Genomic DNA, 27,836 nt, shown 5'->3' on the forward strand with positions numbered 1-27,836 from the left:
TTCAATTAATTACATATATATATATATATACATATATATATATATATATATATATATATATATATACTTACATTAAAAATTCATTCTCTAATAAAAATTTCATCGCTTCATTGGAAAATGTTCGCACATCAGATTGATCACTCAAGCTTAGCAAAGTACAATTAATATACAGCTCTAAATCTTTGTATGTGTATAAAACTTCGCTGGCTACTGCTTCTAACAGCGCTCTTATTAGTAGCGTGGAATCATTGAGACAAGATTCAATTGGATCCAGAGCTGCAGAGAGTAATGACATAGCTGCATTACGTTCGTTCGGTTTACATATTAATATACTTTCTCCTGAAAATTATAAAATTCTCGTTATCATTGTATTAATAATGTTAGTATTTGGTGTGTGATATTTTATATAATTTTCTTTATCATAATTTAGATTAGAGGTAATTACAAAACAATTATAATTAATCATTAACTATTTTCAAATATTATTTCTTTCATATTTTTCAAAAACTGAAAGACATCTTTCGATTTAATATAATCAAGATGACTAAGTGATGTCGTTCATTCTGATATTTCTTACCTGCGCTATCTTTCCCCATACGACCAGCGCGTCCTATCATTTGTTTGTAAGTTAAAGTATTTAATGGAATGCCACCGAATAGAGGTGATCTTATGATTACCCTTCGTGCAGGTAAGTTCACACCACTGCTTAACGTCGACGTTGCTATAAGAACCCTCAAAGATCCCGTTCTAAAATAACAATGTCAAGTTTAAAAATATACAAAACAACAGATTTGTCAGCCAAATAAAAACATGATTATCACCTGAAGGATCCTTCTATAATATCACGTTCGTCCATCGTAAGTCCAGCATGATGAAATGCAGCGCCGAATGAAATCGTGTTCTTCAAAATATTGTCTAAACCACTTGGACTGCGTTTTAATTGTTCCAAAGTCTCGTGGATTAATGCGGAGTTGATTTCTCTCTTTAACATCTCACCAAGCTCTGTCTTTTCACAACCTATTGATAAATTGAGATAAATTTTAAAGATAAAGATCTTTCATTTAATTGCATTTTGTAGTTTTTTAAATAAAACAGATATATTATAGTTTGCAGAGAAAAGAATAAAATAATAAAATCATAAAAAAATATAAAAACTGCTGGTAAAAAGAACAAATTTATACTTATTCAAATTCGATCTAAAGACAATTTTGAAGCTGACCTAACTTGTAGAAAGCTGCAGCAATTTGCTCTGCCAATTTCTCACACCATTTCTTTGTGGGACAGAAAATCAACACACTATGACCGGCGCTTATTGTCTCAATGCAAAGCTGTAGAACATTATCTACGTCTGTGTCTAATTCTTGTAACTCTGTTAATTTTCTGGCAAGGTTCAATTTGTTGTCATATATATTTGCTCCTATCTATAAGCAGAAATTATCTTGGATTTCAATATCGAAATCTCTCTAGATTATGTCTTAAGCAAAATAAAATACAATCAAATCTCTATTATTTCAAATAAACATAAAAATAAAAAATAAGTAAACATAATTAACAATAAAATAAAAAAAATTTTTTTATTTCATATTTTTACCTTGCAATATTCATTCAAAGGTATGGGTCGAAAGTCAGTCTTGTACAGTTCTGCACTCAACCATTTGGCTAGCAAAGTTAAATTCGGCAGTGTGGCCGACATGCCTATCAGTTGTATATTAATGTTATTGTTGCTGAAAAGTTAAATTATGGAAGACTTTCAGTCATATTGCACTTTCATATTGCAAAAATTGCAATTCAATTACATCAGCAAACTCACTGGAGAGTCATGTATTTCAACTTTGTCAGAAGCAACTCCAAGAGATAGCCACGATTAGGGTCACCGAGTAGATGCAATTCGTCTATTATCACAGCTCCTAAGCTACTCAAGTCGTTCTCCTCCATTAAACGATTCACCAAGGAATTCGCCTTCTCTATAGTGGCTATTGCAACGTGAGTAGCGGCAAATCCTCCGGGCGGGACGTTCCCTCCCATAAATCCCGCCACTCTTATTCCAACGTCAGACAGTAAATCCTGATTATCAAATTTATCAATTTATCCATTGCTTATAAAAAATACTGATGCACAATAAATTCACTTATAATATATCCTTACTTGGAAGTAATACATCTTTTCTCTAACGACAGAAACAAATGGCAGGATAAAGATCACTTTCTTCTGTCTCTCTAGAACGGTCTTAATTAACAGGATTTCAGCGATAAAAGTCTTCCCTGCAGAGGTAGGCGCGGAATACACGAGATTCTTTCGCTCTTGCATTACTAGCTGATTTGACAAACATTCCATTTGCCATGTGAACATGCGTTCGACTCCACGAGCGATGTATTTCTGAAAAACAATGGTAATTATCAAAATCATTGAATCAATTCCACAAAATATCATACATAAATATAAAAATACTGCTTATACCATATTAAATCTGAGAAATATAGTCATTTTTATACATATAAAAATATCCAAAAATTACAAATAATGATAGTTACTCTGTAACTATCATTATGTATCTCTTGGGATTCAAGTTGCCACAATTCTTCAATTATTCAGTATTAAATAATTTCAATATCAAGAATAATATTGAAATTATTTAATACTGAAAAATTGAAGAATTGTGGCATCTTGAATCCCAAAAAAATACATAAAAATAGCAAATCTTAATTTATCACTTAATTTTTATTTGATTCTCTATTCTCATTCGATTCTGACAGATACTTTAACGAGCATTTAATAAATATTTCGAAATTTAATAAATATCTAAGTATATTTGACAATACATTATAGGGATACTTAATTTAAGACTTAAGAAAAATTATGACAAAACAAAAAATGTACATCTTCTAATACACCTTATGTGTATATAAAAATGTGTATATAAAAATTTGTTAAATATATTAAATATTGTATAAATACTTCGAGAATATTTGGCGGCAAACCCCACGATGCCAATTTACAACGATCCTGAGTGCAAATAGGCGGAGTCGAGATAACGAATTCCGAATTTTCTCTACTGTACGTAGCATCAACGGTCAATAACGTTCTGACGTCGCCACTACTTGTTGCATCTCGCGTCTTGTTAGCAGGAGACCTGCATTTTTACAAAGTACACCTCGAGTGCTGGACACATCGCGTTTCTTCGTACCGCTGCAGGCTGTGCCGAGACGATGTTTCTCCCTCAAATTTGTGTCAACATTCTTCTTGGGTGTTGCACGAGGGCTCCGATCTCTCGGGGACGGCAAGGGCCTGCTTTCTCGCGAGGTACCGGCGGCCGAGGATACATTCCTTCTGCCGTTGACCTTGGGAAATATAATACTGTCCTCGAAATTGACGGGGCCGAACGCGTTCTCTTCTCCGATCCTTTTTCTGCCGGAATCAGACAACTTCGATCTGTCCACGCGATCCACGTCGTTCCTCGTGCTCGTGAATCCCGACAGTGGCGAGGTCGATTTGAAATATTTACCCAGATCACTGACGTTTCCTTCCTGCAAAGGGACTTTATCCACCGCTTGCAAGATTTGATGTTTCCTTTCGATGTCTATGCAAGCGAAGAAAGTGTCATCGCCGAAAGATTGCATTATTTCTTCACCCAGGCCAGCTGCGAGTCTCTCGGCGGATTTAACCGAGGCGATTTAAATCGTTCTGAGAGCAGGCGAGTGTTGCCATCTAGTCCAGTCAGTCCAACATACGTCAAATGCCAATCGAGAAATCCCTATGTATTTATCCCAGCAATTCGGGTCCTTTGACTATATAATCATGGACCGCTGACGCCAACTTCACGTTGGTAGCCAAGATCTGTAGCGACACCGTGTGGCAAAGCGGTAGTTGGGAGAAATAAAGGTAGCAGCCTGCAGCAGTATCTGGCAATAGAATTCCGAGAATTCCTTTAAGATTAATTTTTATTTTATAAATTGGAAGCAAAATTAAAAATTAAAAACATTTATTATAAAATAGTTAATGATGTGTTACAACATTTAACATTTGATAACCTTTTTAAAAATTTTGATCAACATGTAAAAGATTTAGAGGTCTTAGAAAATCATAAATATGATATTATAAAATTTATTATTAGAACATATTTAGATATTAAATTTTTTTATGAAGGAAATATACAAACCAAATTGCAACACAATACATTTGTAAGACATAATAATACTAAAATGACAATATTTCAAGGACAATAAAAATTTATATCTATATACATTAATTATTCTTTATATTTTGTTATAATATTTATTAACAACCACCCATCTAATTCTTACATCCTTCTGATATCCTTTAAATTTCCCGCAATTTGCCACACGAGGCGGGGCTAAAGCCAACTTCATGTTGGATACATAACCTTATGGGTGAGAGGGGTGGTGGGACGGGGCAACTAGCGGTCCATGATTATATAGTCAAAGGGTTCGGGTCGAGGAAAAAAAAACAGCCAATTTGGAGCAATCGATCAAATTCCATTGAATCGGCGATTAAATTAATCGGTAAAGTTGTTTAAAACAAAATTTCCAATTATATAACTCGTTGTTCCTAACCTTCTCTTTTTTCATGTCTTAAGCAATAAAAAATTAATTAATTAAATGGATATTTCCATATTAATAAATTAATACGTGTATTATTTGAGAAATTAATTGCGATTAAGTTAATTAAAATGTGAACTTCATCAATGAAGAATAGCGTGGTGAAAGATTGGCATTCGTCCACATGCGTCAAGAAGTGTGCAATCTTCATTCTTCATGATCCGTGCTTTTGTTATGTTTGTACAGTAATTCGAGCGTTTAAACGCAACATTAAATTAATTAATTGTGGATATATTAATGGTAATATCGGAGTTATGGATGTGGATCTGCTCAGACCGGGCACCGTGCCGATCTCACCGGATACGATACTCTGGTTCGAGTTTTTACTGAATCCCTCATTGCTGCAGAAGCACCTGTCAAAACCTTTCCCGGGTAAACAATTATTAGACGATTCTAACCACATGGAATCGAAATATTTCAGAAACAATATTAACATAATATTAGAAATATTAGAATATTCTTTCTGAAGTATTTTGTGATTAGAAATATTTCCAATATTTCCAATATTAAATAATATTAAATTGACTCCAAAACTGTATATTTTGTACACAGTATCTGTATATTTACAACAGTTGTATATTTGATAAAACATTTACAATATCTGTATATTTACAACAGTTGTATATTTGATAAAACATTTGCGATTTATTCACGTAGCATCGAAAAATTAATTTTACATTAAGTGAAATTTTTATATACATGTAATTTTTAGATCCGTCGCCTACAGACCTGATAATAAAATTTATGACGATTAATTCCGACCAAAAAGAGACTGAGCCAAAAGCAATTGATGCAGAATTGAACGACGTAAAGCCTAACGGCATAAACAAGTGGTCTCACAGAAATTTAGCATTAAAGATACTTTCTCTGAAAGTAGCGGCTTATCTCAAATGGGACTTGGATGTGCTGGAGAAGAAGTTACCTTTGCCGATACAGCTGACATTACTGCAAGATCTATTTTATATCACTGGGGACGTCGTGATAGAAATTCCTACAATTCCAGAATTCATTATGGAAACCACTTCTGACCAGCTCCTGTTTACATTGGTTTTGTATTACAGATGGCATCTAAGAGCAATCATTTGCAGGGCTCTCAGCAATAAACAACCGAAGCAACAGTTACTTCACATGTAAGTTTTTCCATGATATATTTTATATATATATATATATATATATATATATATATATAAAATATTGTGATACTTTGAAATGATTTTACTTTATTATGAGCTGGAAATAAAATGATCTTATTGGAAATCAGACCAGGTACTCAGGAATCGACATATGTACCTCCTGGTATAGTAGATGATATTATTAGGAAATTAGAAGCGCACATACCAAGCAGTGTAAGTGCCCTGAACAGTATTTTACAAATGACCGATATCAAACCAAAGGTTCTATCCTTTGATACTTTTCAAATGCTGACTGAGGACAGTACAGAGATTAAGCAAAATTGGGAAAATATGTGCCTGGTGAACATAGATCACTTTAAATGTCAGGTACGAGCAAGCTGGATATTATTGGTATCTCAATAAAGTTGAGAGAGGAAATAACGGAATGTTGATTTGTTTCTTAGATACATTATGACCTCGCGATGTTTCATTTATTGAGGGAAGAGTATCAAGAGGCCAAACGCCATATTAAACAAGCGAAGGAGTTGTACAGTAATTTTCATCCGGCGGAAAAATTAACGTACTGCAAGGTGCAGAAAGAGTACTTGGACGGCTGTTGTTTAGCGTGCGAAGTGCCGCTAGACGAAATCACGCCTAGTCTTACGCAGCGTTTGCACGCCTCTATCAAGGATCAATACACTGTAGGTATATTTTTATGCATTTATGTGTATACTTTCCGAGTAATATGTATTCACAATACACGCAAAATCTGCAGAATATATTGCAGATTTTGCAAGCAGATAATGTTTTCAGGGAGATACCGCAGGTTTATAGAGATAATTTGGAGCTGGATGTGCAAGGTGGACTGGCTAATAGGAAATTCGTGGTCGCCCGCGATCTTCTCCTGCAAATAGAGTGCTTGAATCTGGTTAGAAAAATCCTTGATGACAGCATAATCCTGGGTGACTACATAACTGAAATTAAGGCAGCTGGTACGAAGGGTCTGGATGTCCTATTTTGGGTAAAATAGCTTTTATTTGCATTTTCGAATGTTTCTCAATTAAGTTCGCTACTTACTGACAAAATTATTCTTTTAACTTTTAAATAGTTGAAAATAAAAGTTTCCTGATTTTTCTTTTCATTATTTTGTAAAATAAACTTTTTTCGAGTGTACGCTAATTTAATACTATGTTCATATAATTTTTAATAAAACTGTTTTTGTAAATAATTATTAAATGAATTATTAATTAAATTTTATACTATGTGTTAGGCTTTAGATAATATCTTGGAAAAGGCAACGATTTCGGATAAAAAACGAATCTCGCGTTATCTTCTTTATCTTATAAACACTGCTAATATAGAAGGGCTCGCTTCAAAGTTATTCAACAATCCTTCCTATACGTCATTATTCGATGAAGCAGAACTCACAATTGTTCAGCAAGCAGCTGCTTCTGATGAGATAGAAATACCGGACTTGTTGCTACGTAACGACTGGGGTATCCCATCTGTACCATTTATACGTAAGTATAAAACTTTTTCTCTCTCGAGAAAAAAAAGAAAGAAAATATCAAAGATATTACTGAGACTTTATTTCACGGTCTTACAAATTGACTAAAATTTTCTTTTTGTTAAAATTTATAGAAAACTCGAGGATCGAAGTGTTTCAATTGGAACAAAAGTTGATAGAGTCATATGATTCCAATATAATCCGCGAAACGTTGATTCATCTTGACGGGAAACATCGAATGAAACCGTTATACCATGTGAATGGCTGTTGGGAGTTACCCATTCCATTGCAGAGTGTAGTGATGACACTTCCTAGGGGCTTTATCCAGGATTATTCGTACGTTTTACTCGCGAAGAGTCGAGAATTGGTGACTGCCAAAAGCTTCGACGGCGCCATCGAGCTTCTCAAGATATTGGACAAAGAACTGCAGGAGCACGTGAAGAGCGGGGGCTCGTTAATCTTTAAGCTGTGCAAATTAGTGAACTGGGAATGCCTGCTTGTCGAGATATGGAAGTGTTTCCAGGCCTGGCCGGCGACAAACGTCTGTACGTACGCGAAGAATTAAGAATGAAAGAACGATGAATTTTTGTAATAATTTGATACGATTGTATTACTTTTTCAGGTGATGTTCAAAGTATGATTGTACGGAGTAAACAGTGCCTTGGAGCATTACAAGGGTCCGATCAGCTGATTCCGCGACAGGAAGTGATAGAGTACTGTACGGTCTTCCTTCTGAACATGGCTGAGTGGGAGTATCTTACTGGTTTGGAGAAGCGCTGGAATTACACCGAATTCGCAGCTGCCATTAGTAGCGTTTGCCAGGACATTGTCAAGTACAAAGGAACCCGCAAATTCCCGCGGGACGCATGGGACATGAGTATGTATTTTTATTAAAGCCACATATACAGAATCTCTTTTTTTACAGAAAAAAAAGATTTATATAATATTTTGAAAACTTTGTGTAAAATGATAATTCTCTCAGAGTAAGAGAATTTTTCATCAAACGCGAGTGTTGCAAATAAAAGTCTAATTAAAAGTAAGAAAATAGATAATAAAATAAAATAAATGAAATAAAATCATGTGCTCTTTCAGTTTTAGCAGCGTTTGGCCCCACTAGGGATCAGTCACAAAAGCGGAGCAGTAGCGGCAGTAACAGCGGAAGTTCCAGTACGTCAAGAGACGTTGCCGCTAGTATTGCCCTTACACTTACCCGACTACGGGAACCCATGGTTCTCACTGTGGTGATATCATTATTAGCTCGTTTGCGCAACATCTTGCGCGATGAGTCTAGTCTGGAATTACACACGCAGTATCTATCCCTTTGGCCTGCTGGAGTACCAAAGTGCGTATCATTATTGTAGTATCATATTGTGTATTGATCGTAGTAGATTTTTTTTACAAATCCTATAATTACATCTTCTTATATTACATTAACAATTTAAAATTTTGATATTTTCAATATTACTAATGTATTTTAAATATTAGTAATATATTCAATGTGACTCAAGTGATACTTATGTAGAAATTAATGTTTACAGTGCAAATTCATATAACATCAGACATATTGGAGAACTATTGTTCCAATTGCTGACGCAAGCTCTAAAATATTATCCCTGCAATGTGCCTTGGTTGAGGCTAATGGGTGATCTTAATTTTGGTACGTCTCGTTTCGTCAAATACAAATATCAAATATTATATGCAATACTGTTTTATATTAAATATATTTATTTATACTTGTATTTTACTTGCATTACATTTGTATTACATATATATATATATAACATAACATTGCTTTGTTTTCTTTTTTAGTTCTAAATTATTACGAAAGTGCAATGAGATATTATTTGGAGGCAATCATGATAGCCAGCGATTTGTTCAGTCAACCCATTCCACGCACGCAGATAGACGATCTTGTTTACAGAAGGATGATCAAGTGTTGCGCTCATTTGCAGTGCTACACTCAGGCGGCTGTGCTGTGTCAGTTTTTGGAGGAAATTGATTATTCTCTGGCATTCAAAATGGCAGCCAGCGATCAAAAGAGCTGTGCCGCGGCTGATGCTATGGACGCGTATTATCATTGTATTTGGGATACAACGCTGCTAGAGTATCTTATACAGTTGCACACGAAGCGCGGAGAGCATCACAGAAAGCAACTCGCGGTAAATAACTTGCGCTGAATCAACTAAGTGTTAAACGATTTAATAATAGTGATATAATTACGAATATCAGTCAAATAACTGAAAAAAACATAAATAACTGAATCAAGTCAACCAAATATTAAATGATTTAATAATAGTGATATAATTACGAATATCAATCATTTCAATTATTTTGAATAATTGGATATTACACGATCGGCAGATCTCTTTACATTTTTGCCCTCTATAACAATTTTACTTTGCAGATCAAGGTAATCGGTTTGCTGGAATTAAACTCTAACAACAACGAAGAGATCCAAAGAGAAGCGGCTAATATTCGTAAAGCTAAATTCTTGAGAGCGCTGGCGAAACAGTACGTCTATTAAAAGGATTGCTTGAAAGAATTTTTTTTAAAGGGTATACATTACAATACTGGATATATTATACTGCAATACGTACATCCGTACGCATTGCGTATTTTTTACGTGTAAATGTACTGTGCTGTGTATAAGACGATGTGTAAAATAAATATATGTTGGATTGATATAAATCATCTAAAATTGTTAGACATTTAAAATTCCCGGTTTTGCGCGACGTGAAGACGCGTTTCCACGAGATATTTAAGAATTTTATGATTAATTAATTACAACGTTCGTGATATCCGGAAAGTGGTAGTTTAAATGGGAGAGAAATTCAACAGTTCTATTTGTAATTAACAAAGATGATCGCAAGCCCCGAAACGCGATCGTTTATATAGCCGCGAGATATTTATTAATTTTATGATTAATTAATTACAACATTGACGATATCCGGAATTTGGTCGTTTTTAAATGGGCGCGAGAAATTCGCAACAGTCTTATTTATAATTAACAAAGAAGATCGCGAGCCCCGAAACGCGATCGTTTAGATAGGCGTGAGATATTTCTTAATTTTATGATTAATTATAATTACAACTGTCGTGATATCCGAAATTTGGTCGTTTAAACGGGCGCGAAAATTTTACGGTCTCATGTGGTAAATAACTGATACAACTTATTTAAAATAACAAATATAAAATAAATTTCAGAAACTTATTTAAAATAAAATATCACAGGGGCCAGTAAAGGAGTTCATACAACTTATTTAAAATGATAAATATAAAATATATTTACCAAAAACGTATTTAAAATATTAAATAAAAAATAGATTAAAAGCTATTTAGAATAATAAATACTAAATAATTCTTTTACTTTTTTAATTTAAAATACATATTTTAAATATAATAATATTATATATACAACCGACCCCTGGATAACAATATGCAACTGTGTAAGAATATTTAATCAGTAAACTATATTATGATTTACTATATTATAATAAATCTTTCCCTTTGTTCATTCTAATATGTTACATTGCATATTAAGACGATACTTTGTATGATATCAGCTTACACATATAACATTTAATATGTACTTGTATTAAAATCTTTAATTAAAAAAAAAATATATAATTAATTTATGTAATATGAAGTTTTGCGAGAAATAAAAAGAAAAAGAAAGAAGAATGAGGCATATGTATATGTATAATACACGATTAGCACGGACACGAACCACGTTTTAATGCTATGATTTGATCGGCAATGTTATAAGATAGACGTATGTACGTAGTTCCTTTTTTGAAAACGTGGACGTGGGGCGCTAGTGTACGGAGGAGATTGTCGGTCCCATCCAAAAAGCCGGCGTGGCCTCCCTTCCGTTCTCTCTGGTGCAGGATAATTGAACTTGAAGACGTCGGCCTTTAAAAAATAATCGTATACGTGTTGCCAGGAGCAATTTTGAGGTTAGGGATTGGCTGACAGCGATCGACGTGGGTCGGCCGAGTCCGCCGAACCGAGCCAAGCCCGATCATTCGTCCGACGTGTATCCCGAGGAGAGACGCGACGTGTATTTTGCCGAGAGGTTATGGTCGCGATGGGTGCAGCCGCCGCCGCGGAGAATTCCGTATGTTTCCCCACTCATAACTGAAATCATTCTCATCCGTCACCGAAATGTCATTTCGCGAACGGCGCGTGCCACGAGACGAAAATAATTGTTGCGTCGAATCGCGCGATCGTTCGCCTCCGCCGACAATACGGTCGTTCGCGTTGCCACGTATGGCACTCCGGACAACTGGGATTTAATGTTTTAACGGGTCTTCCCTTGGCTGTACAATTATTTCCTTTCACAGTACATATGTTGTACTTTGAATATCACGATTGGCAAATTAATAATTGTAACTGAAAAATTGTAATTGAACTTTGAACCTCAAATTTTTCAATCCAGAGCAAGACGTTTTATCTGTTTCAATTAAAAATTCTGACGTTTCTGCGTAATTCTTCGTGCAACACAATTACATAACTTTTTATAATACGACCTGTAATTTGTTTTCGCGTAAAATAAATTTTCTTTTCGCAAAAAGAAACGAAATAAAAGACTCTTACTCCGCAGGTCATAAAAATCAATAAGTGGGACGGCTCAGCCGTGAAAAATGCCTTGGACGACGCGGTCAAGGATGTACTTACGAAGAAATATAACTACATAGAAAATTTTTCCCTCCTCGACGGAAGACTGTTCCTCTGCGGGATCGCCGTTACAATAGCCATCGTAGCGTTGTTGTGCGATTACTTGTATCCATTCCCGGCCTCCAAGCCTGTTTTAATAGCCTGCGTCTCCTTCTATTTCTTTCTAATGGGACTCTTGACGTTGTATACGACGTACAAAGAGAAGGGCATATTTGTAGTTGCAATTCAAAGGTGAATTTGTGTATATATATATCTAGTCTATAATTTATCAATCTATAATTCCCTTCTTTTTCTCTTCATTTCTATGTAATATTTTTATTTAAACCATTTGTCTTTTCATTTTAAACTTTACTCCTTACACATCACTCGTTTCAACTCATTTTTTTATTATTACGAGCGAGAGTATTGAACAGGTCATATTTAATACTGAATAATGTACAATAGAAATACAGATTTGCAGAATTGTATAAGATAATATAATCTCTTTGACTTTCAGAGATCCAGCAGGTTTCAATCCTGACATGATTTGGGAGGCGAGTTCCTATTTGAAGAAATACGACGACAAGTACAATCTGGTGCTGTCAGTTAGGAGCCCGGTGGGAAGCTTCAATGAGGCAAGCGTGACCAAATCCGTCGCGAATTTCATCGACGTTAACGGCGTGGTGATACCGGAATTGCTAGAGGCCGTGGTGATGAGCATGCATGACAGTCTGACGTCGCAACGCAAGGAGAAGTAACAGTGCTCTCGAATAATAGAACGGGGATAAACTAACCAGTAAAGGCTTTCTTCTCTAAAGTAAATAAGGTTTTTTTTCGTAAGAAATTCTGTTGCGTTCTTCGTGTTCTGTGATACACACAGTTCACGTACACTTTTAATCTCGTGTAACGATGTAAATAATATAAGAAATAAGAAACCAAGCATTTTCATTCATGTATTGTAATTATTATATTCGACACTTGAATGACGGGAACGGAATTACAAATCCTTTTCTAGACAAACGAGCATTTATTACTTATCCCTAGGTATCCTGCAGAGAGGTCGCCGATAAAATTGCATCAATCCGATATGGAAGAAGCGAAATTGGTCACATGATACTTGAACTAGAATTTTAATTAACGTAATTTTGATTTTAAAGAATTTCTTATATATTTTATTAATTTTGATGAATTTTCGAAATTTGTAAGGTGTACATCGATATTCCAATTCTTACTATCTGAATATATTAATTCTGATAATGATTTTTTGAAAGTCTTGAAATGCGCTTTATAATTCTCGTTATCTTTTATCCAAATTGATTTTTCTAATTTTGACGATTTTTTGAGACTCCTGAGAAATTTCAATTCTCATTTTATATCTGAAAATAATTTAATAATTGGATATTAATATAATAATTTTAATAGTATAATTGGATATAATAGTATTTTTAATAGTATCAATCATTGGACTTTTGGAGGACTTTAATAGAATATTTTAATTATTGTGATATGAGATACTTTCTTTTTCTCTCTGTGATGCCATACGGTACCCACATACATACATAACGGCTTGACAGCTACAAATACAACTACGAAAGTGTATGCGTATATGGCAGATGGCTGGCGCCTACGCCGCCTACTGTAGCAATACCGCTTTGAGGTTGAATGCAACCGTTCTCCGTTTCGGCTAAATTTTATCGATAAGTGAATAAAGTAAATTGTATCTTTTACAACTTTCGAAAATGACGACGCTTAGGCCCTTCACATGCAACGACTTGTTCAAATTTAACAATGTGTAAGTAATTTTCAGGCACTTTCCCTCGTCCTAACCTAAAATTCAGTTGGACAATAATTATTTTATTTATTGCCGATTGTTATGATTGCGTTTGTCATTTTCAGGAATCTGGATCCGCTCACAGAAACGGTATCCTTTGTTATACTTGATAGAAAATTGATAGATTGATAATGTATTATTAGCAAGTATTTCATCACCAACCTATTAATAGTGTTATCATGTAAATCATAACATAAAACATTCCCGTAAATATTTGAAGTAAGATGATAAATCAGTCTTTGTTCCAAAAAGCATTGATTGCGAATTGCATTTCATTGAAATAACATTAAAATCTTTCAATGTATATTCCTTGATTTTTCGCATTTCTGCTTAGTACGGGCTTTCGTTTTATATGCATTACCTTTCACACTGGCCGGAGTACATTCAAGTGGCAGAATCTCCGAGCGGTGAAATTATGGGTTACAGTAAGTCCATTCGGTTCCAATATATTCTTGCAAGTGCGATTTTTCATTGCTTAAAGTTAACAGTCACTATTATTTGTCAAATCAAAGTCATGGGAAAGGCCGAGGGTCACGGAGAAAATTGGCATGGTCACGTAACAGCCCTCACAGTTTCTCCCGATTACAGGAGACTGGGTCTCGCTGCGATGTTGATGAAGTATCTTGAGGATGTATCCGAAAAGTAAGCTATAATTTATTGATTAACCATGACGATACCTCATCAATATATACCTTTTATTACATATATTTTCGTTCAAACAGGAAACAGGCGTATTTCGTGGATCTCTTTGTTAGGGTGAGCAACAAGGTGGCTATCACCATGTACCAGCAATTAGGATATATTGTGTATAGGACAGTACTGGAATATTACAATGGGGATCCAGACGAAGATGCATATGGTAGATAGGATCTATGTTCTTTGAGAAATCTGAAGTAACAAATCTTTATGGGCTTGAGATGTAATAAATACCTTCTTACTTTTAGATATGAGAAAAGCCTTGTCAAAAGATGTGAAAAAGAAATCTATGATTCCATTAACGCATCCTGTGAGACCGGAAGAGGTGGACTGAAACGTTTCAACTTCTCGCATTGACAAAAGTTGAAAAGTAAATTATAAACAAATTGGGTGTACAAATTATTATAAAATTGAGTATATCAGAAATATAGGTCGTTAAAAATGTACGGTCCCCGTTTGTGATGACCTCTTTACATCAAGTTTATGGATATTTTTTTATGTCTTTTTTTTTATCAACGTTCGTATTCTATCTCTTTCAAGTGAGATAAAAAAAGCTCGACAGCCGCCGTCGACGTCTGTAAAATTGTATTAATGTGCAGTTTATTTGTTCTTCTGTACAATAGTACACAATGTTTTCCACTTGTCTCGCTCGTACCTTTTTTGTTTTCTCGAATACGAATAATAAATATAAATGTAAGACGTGAGATAGGCTTTTTCGGTAGAACGCGGTCCAAATAGAGCTCGATTGTGTAAACTGCTAGCTGCCTATTTTGATTCTACTAACTTCTTAGAAACGCAAGTCCGTTCTCGTGATGATGATGATATTTACACGAATAAGTGAGTGTAATACGCGTACGATTCCTTCAACTACGTCACGATACACAGGTGCTAATCACCCACGCGATAGCATTTCAATATATATTATATAAAAAATTAAGGACAAAATGTCGTTCTTGCATATCTTTGTACTGCTCTCAATAGTCTGAAGTTCGAATTATTCGTACAAACATTCACAATGTGCTAAATGAAGCATGAGTATACGCGCGCCCGTTCGGATATTTACGGGAGGATCGCGAGGATGTCCGATGTCTGAAGGATTTTTTTCGAGGCGTTTTCCGGAAGATATCTTGCAGAGATCCTACGAGACCCGCTATTCCGCTCGGGACAGACGCATAGTAATCTCAAAAATTACAAAACCGTAGAAGTCTTGTACGTATTGCACGAAAGCCCTACTTTCAGCTCATAATTTGTAACCGCTAGAAGGAAGACGTTTACTAGTTATGTAGGACACGTCGAACGCGAGTACAAAACTTCTCTCTTTCTCTCTCTCTCGCTCTCTCACTCTCTCGCTCTCTATGTATATATATTATAGACAACATTATATTCGTTACGTATGTTTTAATACACGGTGTTGCACACGTATTACGCGCAGGAACGCAACGTTAATTGTATTAAATAGTAAATTACGTTCCCAATTATCATCTATTTGGTCGTGTATCTGTAAAAAAAAAGAAACCATGTAATCGCTTACATCTTAAATAAATATCAGATACGAGACTAGCTGTTATCAAAGTTAATATGGGCACTTTTCATTTAGCGACACAAGTCGACACAAGCATCATTCTGTCTTCTTTCAACATCCAGTGACAACAAAGATAGAACGACGCTTGTATCGACTTGTGTCGCTAAATGGAAAACACTATGAGTATATCAGATTTTGTTTGTTTGTTGATTCATCTCACGAGTAGCTTCACGTAAAAGAAAAAATGACGTTTAAAAATAAGAGAAAAAAATAATTAATATCTTTTTTTTTGTTGAATAAACATCAATGAGATAGTTCCATTTATCAAATCTATTTACTATTCTGCAATATGTGATTTGTAAAATAAATTTAAATAATTTTGTCTTCCCTTGATTTGCTTTCCGTTCTTGTCCGAATATCACAAAATCGAATTTAATTTCGAATAAATTCCAATCATGAAATATACAATTTCAATTAAATTAAAATCCTCCCACACATAACTCGGATCTCTTAAATCTAAATCCTCAAATTGAATTTTAATTAAATTTAAATCTGTAACACAAAAATTAATTTATTTTGGTAAAATAAATTAAAGTATAGATTTTTTTTGTCTAGTAAAAGTAGACGTGCAACAAAAACAGTTGGATAGAATTAGAAGAAAGTGTGTTACAAATTATATGACATAGCGATAACATTCATGGGGACTTGGACATATTCCGTTCGACAGAGAATTGAAAATGACATTTTGAAAAAATTGGGAAAGAACGCATCGCTGTGTCACTTGAGAGATATACTCCTAAACATTTAATAACTTTGATTAATATATACACGATACGGTGTGAATACATCACTATTACGCAATATTCTACGCATCCTTTGTCGCTTCTGTCGTTTTTATAATTTGATATATAAATACGTAGCAAAAGTCTCAGCATGGTACGTAGCCGCTGGTTGAAACTATTCGATGTGTAATCGCGCATACTAACGTTAGGCAGTGTTACAGATCGATTCGATTCGATTTCGGCCGCACTCTAAACCACCAGTACGATCGTTTGTGGTTCAACTCTTGCGCTTATTAGTTAAGTATTTACACAGACACAACGTTTCTTACAAACGTCGATACTAATTTACATGCACATACGACGTAAACGTAAACATGATTCGAACGCGTGTGCGAACATATTTTTCGTTTTGCAGAAAAAAAAAACGATGCACCGCACGTCGCAGTGTACGATACTATAATACTGCACTGTTACGCTGCCTTTAGTTAATAACTTTATATGATACAAACGACAAAAGAAAATATTCATCAGATCTCCGCGCGAATTCAAGAAATATATTCCCATTGTCTTTCCGAAAGATTAACGCGACGAGCCTTTTTATTAAGGTCTTTGGTGATCTGGCGTAGATTTCAATATGTCAGGTTGAGTTGGAAGACAGCTTGAACCTGCAAACATAAAATTCACCAAGCATTATTTTTGTAAGATAGTTTTAATTACTGACCAATATGACTATGCAATTGATACTTTATTAGACACAAAAATCACACGGTTAAAGATCTATCAATTTTAACTTTTAACTTGTTGCTTGTCTATCGAGAAATTAATTCTGAGAAGAGATCGATCATCAACATTCACGATACAGAAAGAGTTAATTAAAAATGGGTGTTCTGAATCAATGTTTACAGTAATTTTATTCTCTTATTTATTCTCTTATCAGTTTTCGAAAACAATCCTGTATAATTATAATTTTGTAACACGTTTAGAAAACAGAAATCTCTTTTTCACCAACCAGTCGCAGGTCTCAGAGTGGATTTGATGGACCGGTGTGATCCATTGCGTGTTAGAGTATTCATTTGTGGGGTACCCGGTAATGCGTGGCCTAGTGCGTTCATATAGTCGGCGATCAATAACGTTATCTCCAAAATCTGAAAACGGGATGAAAATGGATGAAATAAATATATTCTTTTAAATTACTACAAGGAGTTCTCCACGACGTTGTAACTATACGCACTTTAGGTTTAGAGAGTGCGAACAGCAGTTTCTGCTCAGCCGCACCCTCGTCCGGGCAAGCGACGAGCATGAAATCATCCAAACAGCCGCCGAACGTTATTATGTTCGCGTAATTATACCGGCACATAACGGCCATCGTTTGTAATTCAAGCAATGTTACACTGTCCTCGGAAACCGCTATCCAGACCGTCACGGGATCGCCTTGCTTCAACTGTAGAAAATATTTGAAAATATAAAATCGAATCACACACGTGTATAATTATAATTATACAATCATTTTATTCCTACTTTATACCTTCGCTTGATACAGAGTAGCTCCGAAGAAAGGCCACTTTCTGGTGCATGTGAGATATATACGAACACAATCCACTACGCTACGTCCTTTTAAAGCGATCCACTTTTCCTGCAACTTCTCCTGCAATTCCCTGATGAAATAAAAAAATAATTTGTTATAAAACAGCGACAAATGCAATATAACATTATAAATTATATAAATATTCTGTCGATACTGAATTGAGTTATCGATCATTCACCTCAATTGATCGGCGGTAATGTTGGCTCGATAGCGTAATGGATAAAATTTGTCGAGGGCTTGGAGTACGAGATGATGCGGGTTGCCACTTCCGGGGCCACTGCCGCGCGCTTTATCATTGTTGTATTCTCCAAAATCGATCTGTGAAATTGATCAAATGATCGTGCAGAGTAAAGATAAAATTATAGAGAATAATGATTTATGTAATTATCTTTTACGATAATTAATATAAATAAATAAAATAATTTAGATAATAAAATATACGTCTACAATTATTTAAAATATATTTCAAATAACATGTAATACATGTTTAATTAAAATAAATTACCTGTGCCATCAACGATGCCAATTCAAAAGCGAGTTCACGATTTAGGGGAAATTTTCCTTGCACAACTTGTTGATTCACTTGATAACACAGCAAGAGCCTCTCCTTGTCCGTTTCCATTTTAGCAGCTTGCCGCCAGTAGCAACGAGATTTGTATGTCAATTGTATTACTCTAGTATTCTCGAATTTGCCCGAGCCCTTCTCTCGTAACGCTGTCTCCCACTTTGAGATAATGTCACATAGCTGAAACATAATTTATATTAAATCTTAAATACTGAAATAGAACAAGTTTTTATTCTATTTAAAATTTTCAATATTTTATAGGTTTCATTAGAGAAATGCAATATAAATTGTATCGTTAATGTAGTATGTATATTTTAAATACGTGATAATTTAATATCTTCTTTACACGAATGGTCTCAAGTTAGACGAATAACTTAAATAGATAAATTCGTGCAATTAGGAGACACGGTCGTATCTCGGCGCTAAAGGGAACACGCGCGCTAGACCGGGCCGTGTATTTCAATTTTTATACGAACCTTCGATTCTAGATCGATGAAATGCTCCAGATCCTTTTCGATCGGGTCATCGCTGAATAGCGTGAAGCCGGACTGATGAACGTCCCTGCAGCCGATCTCCTGATTCAGAGTGTTCAGAAATTCCTCTATCGTCGTACTACCGTCGAAGCTCACGACCTGATAGGTGCCGTTTAAAAAGTGAACCGGTATGGCGTGCGGCAATGAATGATGGTACGGATTTTTCATGAGTATCGACAGTACTTCCATTCTCGACGGCTTCACCTCTCTACTACCGTTTTGCAATGTTCTCTCCAACGCTCTCTCGCAATAAGCCGCATACTTGCCGCATTCCGTTCTGGATATAATACAACGCCAATGTGATGCATGGTAAATCAATTAGCAAAAGTTAGAATTGGATCTATCATTGCAGAAAAGACGTGTTTTTATAATTTTTTCGATTCGTTTAATCAATTTAATATAGATCCATTTATCACAAAGATTATAAATCGAAAATAGCTTTAGTAATGCATATAGAAAAGTTTTGAGAATTTTTCTGACAACAAGAGAAAAAGTTTCTAACGGAGCCTTTAATTATATTTGCGGAAAAGAAAAACGGATCGAAAACCTAACTTATATTTGCGAAAAATGAACGGAAATATAATTATTAAGATTCACGAGTCTTACAAGCTTAATCTTATCTCTTAAAGAACTAATATTTTCATTCTTATTGGAAAGAACTGCCTTAAAACTCCTCGTCAAAATTCCGGATTGATTTTAAAATTTACTTTTATGTTTACGTTATATAATACAATAAATCACAGAATAGCGCAATTGTTAGGAATTGTTCCCCTTCCTGGAAAAGATTTTTCTTCTTATTTCCTCGCGGAATGACCTGAGAGAGAGAGGCTTTCCCCTTCACGTTTCTCTCTGCAATGATCGATCCGCTCACCGATCCGGCTCTCACTCACTTGCTGTCGGCGTTTCTCTGCAGGTGCAGTTTCAGGTACCATAGTAGCCGATTGTTTTTGGGCAGGAATAGGGAAACGGCGAGCGCCAGGAGCTGCCATCCCTGGATAAGCACATACTGCGCGGGATTAGTTTTGCAGTCCAAGATAGTGGAGGTCGAGTGGCCCTGCGTGAGCGGAGGACTGTGAGAAGTCGAGGCCGTTGATTGCGCGTCCGCATTTTCACCGCTGCCATTTGCCGCGGGACTTTGCGTATCGCAGGTGAAGAGCGATTGCGTGGCGCAGAGGAGGAGTTGCTGTAATGGTATGCTGGCATACTACTATGTCCCGGCACATGTATTCAGCCAATCCTAGTATACTACTTCTCGTCGTCAAAGGGTAAACGCGTTTTCCACGAGTAAACGAAACGTCGCGATATTTTCATGACGTTATCATTTCATTTATCTCTTCAACTATTTACTTTTTTTTATCTATCATTTTACAGGTGGATATTCATTCTCCATATGTATGCGTAGATACTAGATTTTCGATTGTGAATATGTACATTTAGCGAAAAATCAGCGGGTTAAAAGAAACTGAGGGAGATCAATTCTGCCAAATCGAATTTCTGTCCTTCGAGCGAAAGCGAGGATTAGCTTAAAGATCCTTAGTTCTCTATTCCATTCTATTTTACTCATTTCTATTCTTAGTATATTAGCTAATTAGTTGCTTGTGTTACGCACAAGTGATAAAACAGATAATCTTTTTAAATAAAATTTTCGGTGCAACATAGTGGTTTTATTTTTTTAAGAACTTGAAAAAATGTATATTTAATTTTCTCAAATTCCTAAGTTCGACTTTTTCCATTTATTCAGTGAAATAAGACGTAACAATACAATTTAAGTGCGCACAATGTGGAAAGAATATTGCTTTAATTTTTGATTAGATGGTTCTTTTTAAAGAATAACATTAATAAAATAAGATAATAATAAAATAAGTGAGAAGTAATAGAAAGCCAAAAACAAATCTGAAAATTATCCCATGATCCCTCAAAAGTTAGAAATTCGTAACTTTGGAGTATAAATCTCAATTGATTTCCTTCAATTAACTGATTTTTCACGTGATACGTAGATCTCTCTTTTATAAAAAAATTTGCATTACTAGAAAGTAGCAGATTCAACTTGAATTAATTATGTTTCGATAGTAGTTAGTTAGTAGATAAGCACGAGAAATCGAAATTTCACCGCACAACTCTACGTGTTAATCGAATAAAAACGCGTAATCGGTATAAAAACCCTCAAAAATTGCATGAAAATTAAAATGTGTCAATGAAAGCTCTTATAGGCCGCGTGAATCTACCGTACCAACCGTAAAGCGTTGCGTTTACGTTCGTTGACATTACATGAGACGACTGAGGCTCTTTCTTCACAAATTTACGTTTATGTAAAATTCGGAACAATATTGTCCTTGTACTATGTCTCCTTTTTTTTCTTTTTCAATAAAGTTGGGAGGAAGAAGGACATACAGAAGAGCAGAGAAAGAGACAGAGGAAAGGATAGCAAAAAAGGAAAAAAAACGGAAAGGAAGTGAAATACAAAGATTCAAAAGTTGTCTACAAGATGTCTAAATATATCTCTGAAGTGATTTATCTGAACCACTTTTTTGATATATTTATATCATCTTTGTGACATCTTTCAGAGATTTGTATCGTCTGGAAAGGGTGTGTAAAGGATTATAAATTTTACTTGTTAGAATAATCTAATTCCGGCGATAAGAATCTAAATCTCTAAGCAGCATTCAAACAGAGAATATCCAAGTAACTATATATATTGCAGCTATTATAAAAAAAAGGAAACTCGTGTGAAAAATTAGAAAAAAAAAAGAATTTAAAAATGTTTCTTTCTGTATGTGTCCTCATGTACACCAACATACCATTCTGCAAGTGTGTGTGTGTGGCGCGGAACGTATTTTGACGGATTTCTCATTCAGAAACAAAATATTACGTTTTTATAACGTACGTCAGATTTAAAGCACAGATTTACGCGATCGATAGACATTCACATTGATTGATATTATGATAATCGTCGAAATATGTTCGGCTCACATGATGGGCGTTAGGGTAATTTGATCGGGTAATGATGTATAAATATTAAAGTATATGATAAAAAGTAAATGAAAAACTTAACACCATCGTGATGCCTAACAGAATTATAAACGCATGCGATTGAAATAGAGTGAGAGTCTAAAAGACAGCACACTTAAAGCGGCAAATTAGAATTAAATGTGTGAATGATTGTTAAAACTAAAATAGTCGTTGAACTTGGTCAAGTATTGCAGCGATAAGCGGCGTATTTATGTCCCGTTAAGTAATTATCGAGTGCTCTATATGTATATACATATTTTTTTTTAGTTAAACCATATTCCACTAAAACCACTACTCAGTGTCCACGCCCGGAAGGATTATTTGTAATACTTGACTAAGCATACCCAGTGTACCATTTTCCGCATTGAAAGAAATATCGTTCGAAATGATCGACACTGAAAATATGTTCGATGATGCGTATGAGATACAGATGAGTTCTAGATCTATCCGAGTTGAAAAAAAAATAAAATAAACGATCAATGAATATCGTTTTAACTTTCAAAAATGGTACAGGATGGTTGAATGTTGTTTTTGTTAAACAATAAGCAGGACTTACAACGCGCGCAGTACCCAGTGACACAAGTCTGGCGGCCTTTTTTACCTGTACGCCCAAACGGTGTTGTGTGTGACGACTTGTCTGCTTTACCAGTGCGCATATAAATTCAGACTGAAGTTCAGGTTGGTCTAGGCATTGTTGCAATGCGTTTTGCGCTAGAACCACATGGTAGTCGATACCTGCTTGTTCTACTGCCACCGACATAAACAGCTGACAGGCCTGTACGATTAGACGTGTGTCAGATTATTTTAGTAATACATTAAATTTGTTCCTTTTAGCCACTCCCTGTTATACACTTTTCCATGTTTAAGATAAAAAAATTAATAATTTATACATATGTATATATATTGCATGTACACATATGTGAAAAAAAGAGGACAAAACTGAAAAGTGTAGAAAATGTAGCTAAGAAGAACAGATTTCATTATAGAATAATGTTCATTATTTCATTATAGAATATTAACATTTAAAATAATAAGATTTACTACGCAAAAATTGAGACAAAATTTATAAATCTGAAAATACCGTATTTAAAATGAAACAAACATAACAACATGACAGAAGATAAAAAAATACATAGAAACAATAATTCTAGAAGCATCATAAAACCAAATATAATAAAACATTGGAAACAATTAGAACTGTTATTTGTACCATGAAAGACGTTAAAAATTTGACATAAATCGCAAATGAAATCGCGAAAGAATCGGTGAAGAATTGTGTCAACCTTGAAGAGCTTTATGGCTTCGGTTTGCAAGGATTCGGAAGTCAGGCTTGTCAGCGGGCTCGTGATGCTCTCTTTCGTGTGTAGCAGCAGGGGATGCCGCCACAGCACACAGCTGGGATCACCGTCGGTTTCCATTAGTCTCTGCACCAGTTGCTCGTACTGCGTGCCCGCGCTCGGCCCACCACCTGACACCACCGTCAAGTGGTAGAGCCAATTGTCCTTGTCCTGTTTATGTGGCATCAGTAGATAAGTTGGACCCTGATGCGTCGGAAAGATGCCAATTGTTCTCTCGTGGGGGCACTCGGCGTCTCTCTCCTCGCTGTCGCTATCCGAAACATGTTCCACCTCCTCCACACGAGCGTCCCTCATGTTGATTTGGCCGATAGGATTCTGGTGATTCAAAAGCTCAATTAAATATTACACATATGAAATATCATACTAAACTTTCAAAAAAAATGCAATTACACAAGTGTTATTAAACAAATTCGCTAGATGAAAAGTGATTAGGGAATAATCTCCTAAATTTACAGCATAAAATAATAAACTTAATAGTAATAAATTCAATTAATTAAATTATTATAAGTGTTTAAATGTTATTTAGATTAATTAATGATAATACAGCGTAACTCGCTCATTGTACAATCGTTGTATCTCGAGAATGCAAATAATTAACGATTTCGTTTGTACTCGTGTATACTCACCGTATCACTGGGGCACTTAAAGTAAAGGAACATCTTGCCGATAAGCACGCACCAACACTTCTTCGCGTGGCCATTTTTCACCTTCGTCAACCAACCCTGTATCGTTGGCTTATTATCCTCCCTACTGAGCAAGAGTTTCGTTGCGTTTCGCCTTTGCACGTTCTGCAGCACTCTTATCCAGTCTTCCATCGTGGCGATGCAGTCCGCAGTCAAGTAATAAGTCTTCTTACCTGTGGCTATTTCGAAAGTGGCGGCTCCTTCAGCTCTATTGATCCTGGAAGAAATACAAAAATATATTATACTGCAGGTAAAAAAAAAAAAAAAAAATTAAATGTAATGTGCTCAAATATAATACTTTCCTAAAATACTAAAAGTAATTTTAAATACTTATGATAACTGTCTTTTATATTACGGTCTATTCAATCAAATTTTTTTTCTTCGTAATTTATGAATCAATTTTAAGCTGATCAAATTTTTTTCATGATTTATTAATCAATTTTAAGCTATCTTATATTATATACCTGCACACTTCGTCCAAGATTATTTGGCCTTGAGGTTTCCGGTTGACGTCATTTTGACTCTTCCAATATGTTAACACACCGTTTTTCAGTACGAACCATCGCTTCCGCCAAGTTTTTAACTTGCCGCCTAATTTCGCCAGATGACCCGTTTTCTCCAGAGATTCCTGTCTCTTTGGACTTTCGCCAGAGACGCGCATTAGGAGGCTAGGCATGCTAGATTCTAGAGATGTCGAACTTAGTGCATCGGGAGGTATTGCATAATCCTCAGATAATCCTGACTCGAGAGAAGTATCTGCAAGTCGAACAAACTCAAAGTTGTTGGATGTCGGATATTTTGTATGTGAATTTCAATGTACTCTTCTTTTCTAGATATTTGGTTAACAAATTATCTTCCTTTGCGGCTCTTTATCATTCTTTCAATCTCTTTTTCAAAGTGCAAGATATTACCGAAATAATTACAATAAAATATATTTATTTAATTCACTTGATATTTAATTTTTTATGACTTGATTTTAATTTAATTTATTTCTCAATAGAAATAATTCGATATTTATTAAGATGCAATAAAAATCATAAAAACAATCAGAAAATTATAAAATGTTAAATACTATTTAAAATTTTATCATAAAATGGACGGAAAAGCAAAAAAGCACATTATTTAAACTCACCACGTTTTACGCTTTTACTGGGAGACCCGCTTGAGCTTCTTTTCGCGGGACTAAGGCTACTGGTTGTTTTAATACTTTTCGAGGGACTGCTTCCGCTACCGAGGGAGGAATCCGTATTGTCGGACGAGCTATTGGTAATTCTAGTATTAGTTTCGGTTTGATTCGGATGTTCCTCGCCGTCCGAACTGTCGTCAGAACTATCGCCGAAAGGCATGGATCTGATTTGACTGGCACGTCCTGAAAAAAATCGATAAAGATAAACATTAAACAGAGCAGCAAGCTGACTATTAATTACATTAGTCATTTTTATCACATTTTTTAGACTTGCGTATTTTTCTCTCTCACGCTAATTCACGTTAATTTAATTAGTATTTTTATAATCTACCTTTGACAGTAGCGTATACTGGAACGGAAATATCGCAGTAGCCTTGAGAATTGTGCGCTGTCAAGTTGTGTCCCGTGGCCTGAGAATGCTTCGACGAACTCGTCGTGGTGGTCATCGTGGAGGGGGCGGACTCCTCGTTTGTCGGTGGACCGATGCCGAGGCCACCATCCGCTACCTGCAAACAATCATCGAGATTTAGTCATTTCATAAATTAATATGAAATACAAAAAAAAATTATATTATTTCGAAATGTTAGTTGATGCACTGAAACGATCTTTCGATCGCACGAGTTCCACTGCATTTGTACACGTCTTTGGAAATATACTCATCGTTACCTGATATATTTTCGCCTCCCAGCTAGGAAACCTGTGCAACGGCGGGGTCGGCGGACGAGGACCTTGTCCCTGCAGCCAATTCATGCCCTCCCGGCTGGGTGTATATATCTCGGCATAATCATGCACCGCTTCCGAGCTTCCGCTGTCTCGGCTCGCCTCCGAAACACCAGACATATTTGGCAGCATCACCAGGTTCTCGACCGCCGCGGCTAGCTCCTCGGACAGTAGACTAAGAGAGGATATAAAGAAGCGGCAAGTATAAAGCACAGAATCAATTCAATTACCTTCTGTATGGAGTGTACGTATGTGCGTGTGCGCGCTGCGCCTTTAAATTATCCATACTGTTCGTTAAATTAACAGCACCACGTAAATTTAATTCGAAATTTTATGAAATGTGTCGTGACATAAATATAACAAACGTACAAATATAATAAATATGTTAAATAAAATACACGTAATAATAAAAGTATAATAATAGAGGATGGGACGACGGATCCCCTCAGGAAGTCCCAGGACGTTACAGGGTACCACATTTCGAAAACTCGGGCGCCGCTATCACGTCGTGAGGCCTCCCAAGGAGAATCGAGATATGAGAGCCAAATGCATTTAGTGTGCCCGCGAAAGTGGCGAGAGAAGTGTTCAAGTCCTGTAAGATCCCGTTTATCGGGCAAAAGCTTTACCTCGAGTCCATGTTGGCGGCCGCGACTCCTCGGATGGTGCCGCAAGCGGACAAATGTCTCCGGTGCTTCGTGCTCGTTTGCGGTTCCGCTACGACAGTTTGCACGCACTCCGGTGCCGTTTGCGGGGTACCCTCCAAGCTCTCCGATCGTCTACGATCGATACGCAAGGTGGGATCAACTTCCAGGGACAATGACGCTCTCGTCGGTGCCTGCGTACAGAGAATTCCTCACTTAAAAACCCATTACATCTCTCAATGTTCCGTTAACGTCACAAAGCCGGTAACATGAACGATACTTTTTTTCGCACGAATAGAAGTAATATTTATTTGCAATTATTTTCAAATTATTTTAAATACATTAATGTTAAAGAGAAAGAGAAAAAAATGCTAAACTCAAACTGTATTCCAAAAAAACTTACGGGAGGTTTGAGTCCGATATTAGTTATATGATTGCGCAACAACTCGAGTTGCTGGTTACACTTGTTGTTCTGTTCCCTCAGATGTTGATTCTGTTGTTCCAGTTCCCTCAATTTATTAGTAACCCATTCCTTTATCCTCGCTGCTTTCGCTTCCACTTGCCTGGCGTCGTGCAGCCGTAACTGCCTCTGTGCACAAATGACGATGACTGATTGATAAGATGATAACCCGATCCCGCCCATTCGGAAATCATCAAATATCTCAAGAGACTATAGATAATCTCAAGCTTTAAAAAAGAAATCGCGGACGCACGAATCGTGGCATATCTTCAAATAAAAAACGATAGATGCATACAATATATTTTGATCGATATTATTAGATAAATCATCAAATGATTTTTTTTTATTCAAGTAGTAAAATTATTTTATATTTT

General features: G+C 35.7%; 5 protein-coding genes across 7 annotated transcripts in view; 3 read left to right on the forward strand and 2 right to left on the reverse strand.

The window, feature by feature from the left end:
* The window catches only part of LOC105453543 (DNA polymerase theta), a 10,828-nt gene extending 6,876 nt beyond the window's left edge, over positions 1 to 3,952 (reverse strand). The window contains 10 exon segments of the mRNA XM_011695594.1: positions 72 to 339; positions 578 to 747; positions 822 to 1,017; positions 1,220 to 1,421; positions 1,592 to 1,724; positions 1,811 to 2,064; positions 2,146 to 2,376; positions 2,956 to 3,132; positions 3,135 to 3,639; positions 3,780 to 3,952. Of these exon segments, the coding sequence (XP_011693896.1) occupies positions 72 to 339; positions 578 to 747; positions 822 to 1,017; positions 1,220 to 1,421; positions 1,592 to 1,724; positions 1,811 to 2,064; positions 2,146 to 2,376; positions 2,956 to 3,132; positions 3,135 to 3,617 (2,114 nt within the window). The 5' untranslated portion in view covers positions 3,618 to 3,639; positions 3,780 to 3,952.
* A 311-nt stretch (positions 3,953 to 4,263) lies between these two features.
* On the forward strand, positions 4,264 to 9,926 carry LOC105453542 (integrator complex subunit 8). The gene is made up of 13 exons (XM_011695593.1): positions 4,264 to 4,520; positions 4,803 to 4,988; positions 5,329 to 5,746; positions 5,878 to 6,115; positions 6,193 to 6,429; positions 6,504 to 6,749; positions 6,999 to 7,248; positions 7,370 to 7,780; positions 7,858 to 8,112; positions 8,328 to 8,577; positions 8,774 to 8,892; positions 9,045 to 9,394; positions 9,640 to 9,926. The coding sequence occupies exons 1-13, from the start codon at positions 4,385 to 4,387 to the stop codon at positions 9,757 to 9,759; spliced, it is 3,216 nt and encodes a 1,071-aa protein (XP_011693895.1). The 5' UTR covers positions 4,264 to 4,384; the 3' UTR covers positions 9,760 to 9,926.
* Positions 9,927 to 11,082: 1,156 nt separating this feature from the next.
* LOC105453544 (probable signal peptidase complex subunit 2) lies at positions 11,083 to 12,911 on the forward strand. The gene is made up of 3 exons (XM_011695595.1): positions 11,083 to 11,352; positions 11,839 to 12,143; positions 12,409 to 12,911. The coding sequence occupies exons 1-3, from the start codon at positions 11,314 to 11,316 to the stop codon at positions 12,647 to 12,649; spliced, it is 585 nt and encodes a 194-aa protein (XP_011693897.1). The 5' UTR covers positions 11,083 to 11,313; the 3' UTR covers positions 12,650 to 12,911.
* Positions 12,912 to 13,490: 579 nt separating this feature from the next.
* On the forward strand, positions 13,491 to 14,864 carry LOC105453545 (N-alpha-acetyltransferase 20). The gene is made up of 6 exons (XM_011695597.1): positions 13,491 to 13,683; positions 13,788 to 13,812; positions 14,057 to 14,147; positions 14,235 to 14,364; positions 14,445 to 14,581; positions 14,667 to 14,864. The coding sequence occupies exons 1-6, from the start codon at positions 13,631 to 13,633 to the stop codon at positions 14,750 to 14,752; spliced, it is 522 nt and encodes a 173-aa protein (XP_011693899.1). The 5' UTR covers positions 13,491 to 13,630; the 3' UTR covers positions 14,753 to 14,864.
* A 137-nt stretch (positions 14,865 to 15,001) lies between these two features.
* Positions 15,002 to 27,836, reverse strand: part of LOC105453546 (uncharacterized protein CG43867) — a 65,257-nt gene continuing 52,422 nt past the window's right edge. The window contains exons 5-21 of one of the 3 annotated variants that reach the window (XM_011695598.1): positions 27,406 to 27,591; positions 26,988 to 27,196; positions 26,308 to 26,536; positions 25,973 to 26,147; positions 25,588 to 25,824; positions 24,920 to 25,211; positions 24,399 to 24,672; positions 23,698 to 24,087; positions 23,016 to 23,189; positions 20,296 to 20,588; positions 19,349 to 19,682; positions 18,813 to 19,052; positions 18,486 to 18,625; positions 18,248 to 18,377; positions 17,954 to 18,163; positions 17,732 to 17,867; positions 15,002 to 17,387 (exon numbers count right to left, since the gene is read on the reverse strand). In XM_011695598.1, coding sequence (XP_011693900.1) covers positions 17,323 to 17,387; positions 17,732 to 17,867; positions 17,954 to 18,163; positions 18,248 to 18,377; positions 18,486 to 18,625; positions 18,813 to 19,052; positions 19,349 to 19,682; positions 20,296 to 20,588; positions 23,016 to 23,189; positions 23,698 to 24,087; positions 24,399 to 24,672; positions 24,920 to 25,211; positions 25,588 to 25,824; positions 25,973 to 26,147; positions 26,308 to 26,536; positions 26,988 to 27,196; positions 27,406 to 27,591 — 3,714 coding nt within the window. In that variant the 3' untranslated portion in view covers positions 15,002 to 17,322. The remainder of the gene's footprint in view (positions 17,388 to 17,731; positions 17,868 to 17,953; positions 18,164 to 18,247; positions 18,378 to 18,485; positions 18,626 to 18,812; positions 19,053 to 19,348; positions 19,683 to 20,295; positions 20,589 to 23,015; positions 23,190 to 23,697; positions 24,088 to 24,398; positions 24,673 to 24,919; positions 25,212 to 25,587; positions 25,825 to 25,972; positions 26,148 to 26,307; positions 26,537 to 26,987; positions 27,197 to 27,405; positions 27,592 to 27,836) is intronic. The other 2 variants (XM_011695599.1, XM_011695600.1) reach the window with 2 other exon arrangements.

Source organism: Wasmannia auropunctata, unplaced genomic scaffold (assembly GCF_000956235.1).
Source record: "Wasmannia auropunctata unplaced genomic scaffold, wasmannia.A_1.0 LD335998.1, whole genome shotgun sequence".
In the NCBI taxonomy this organism is placed as follows: Eukaryota; Metazoa; Arthropoda; class Insecta; order Hymenoptera; family Formicidae; genus Wasmannia; species Wasmannia auropunctata.

Coding starts and splice junctions, on each gene's coding strand:
- LOC105453542 (XM_011695593.1), top strand. CDS start 4,385: ATGGGTGAGAGGGGTGGTGGGACGGGGCAACTAGCGGTCCATGATTAT. Junction 7,249..7,369: donor CCCATCTGTACCATTTATAC/GTAAGTATAAAA, acceptor TAAAATTTATAG/AAAACTCGAGGATCGAAGTG. Junction 8,893..9,044: donor AATGGGTGATCTTAATTTTG/GTACGTCTCGTT, acceptor TTTCTTTTTTAG/TTCTAAATTATTACGAAAGT.
- LOC105453544 (XM_011695595.1), top strand. CDS start 11,314: ATGGTCGCGATGGGTGCAGCCGCCGCCGCGGAGAATTCC. Junction 11,353..11,838: donor CCGCCGCCGCGGAGAATTCC/GTATGTTTCCCC, acceptor CTTACTCCGCAG/GTCATAAAAATCAATAAGTG. Junction 12,144..12,408: donor TTTGTAGTTGCAATTCAAAG/GTGAATTTGTGT, acceptor TTTGACTTTCAG/AGATCCAGCAGGTTTCAATC.
- LOC105453545 (XM_011695597.1), top strand. CDS start 13,631: ATGACGACGCTTAGGCCCTTCACATGCAACGACTTGTTCAAATTTAAC. Junction 14,148..14,234: donor CGGTGAAATTATGGGTTACA/GTAAGTCCATTC, acceptor GTCAAATCAAAG/TCATGGGAAAGGCCGAGGGT. Junction 14,365..14,444: donor CTTGAGGATGTATCCGAAAA/GTAAGCTATAAT, acceptor TCGTTCAAACAG/GAAACAGGCGTATTTCGTGG.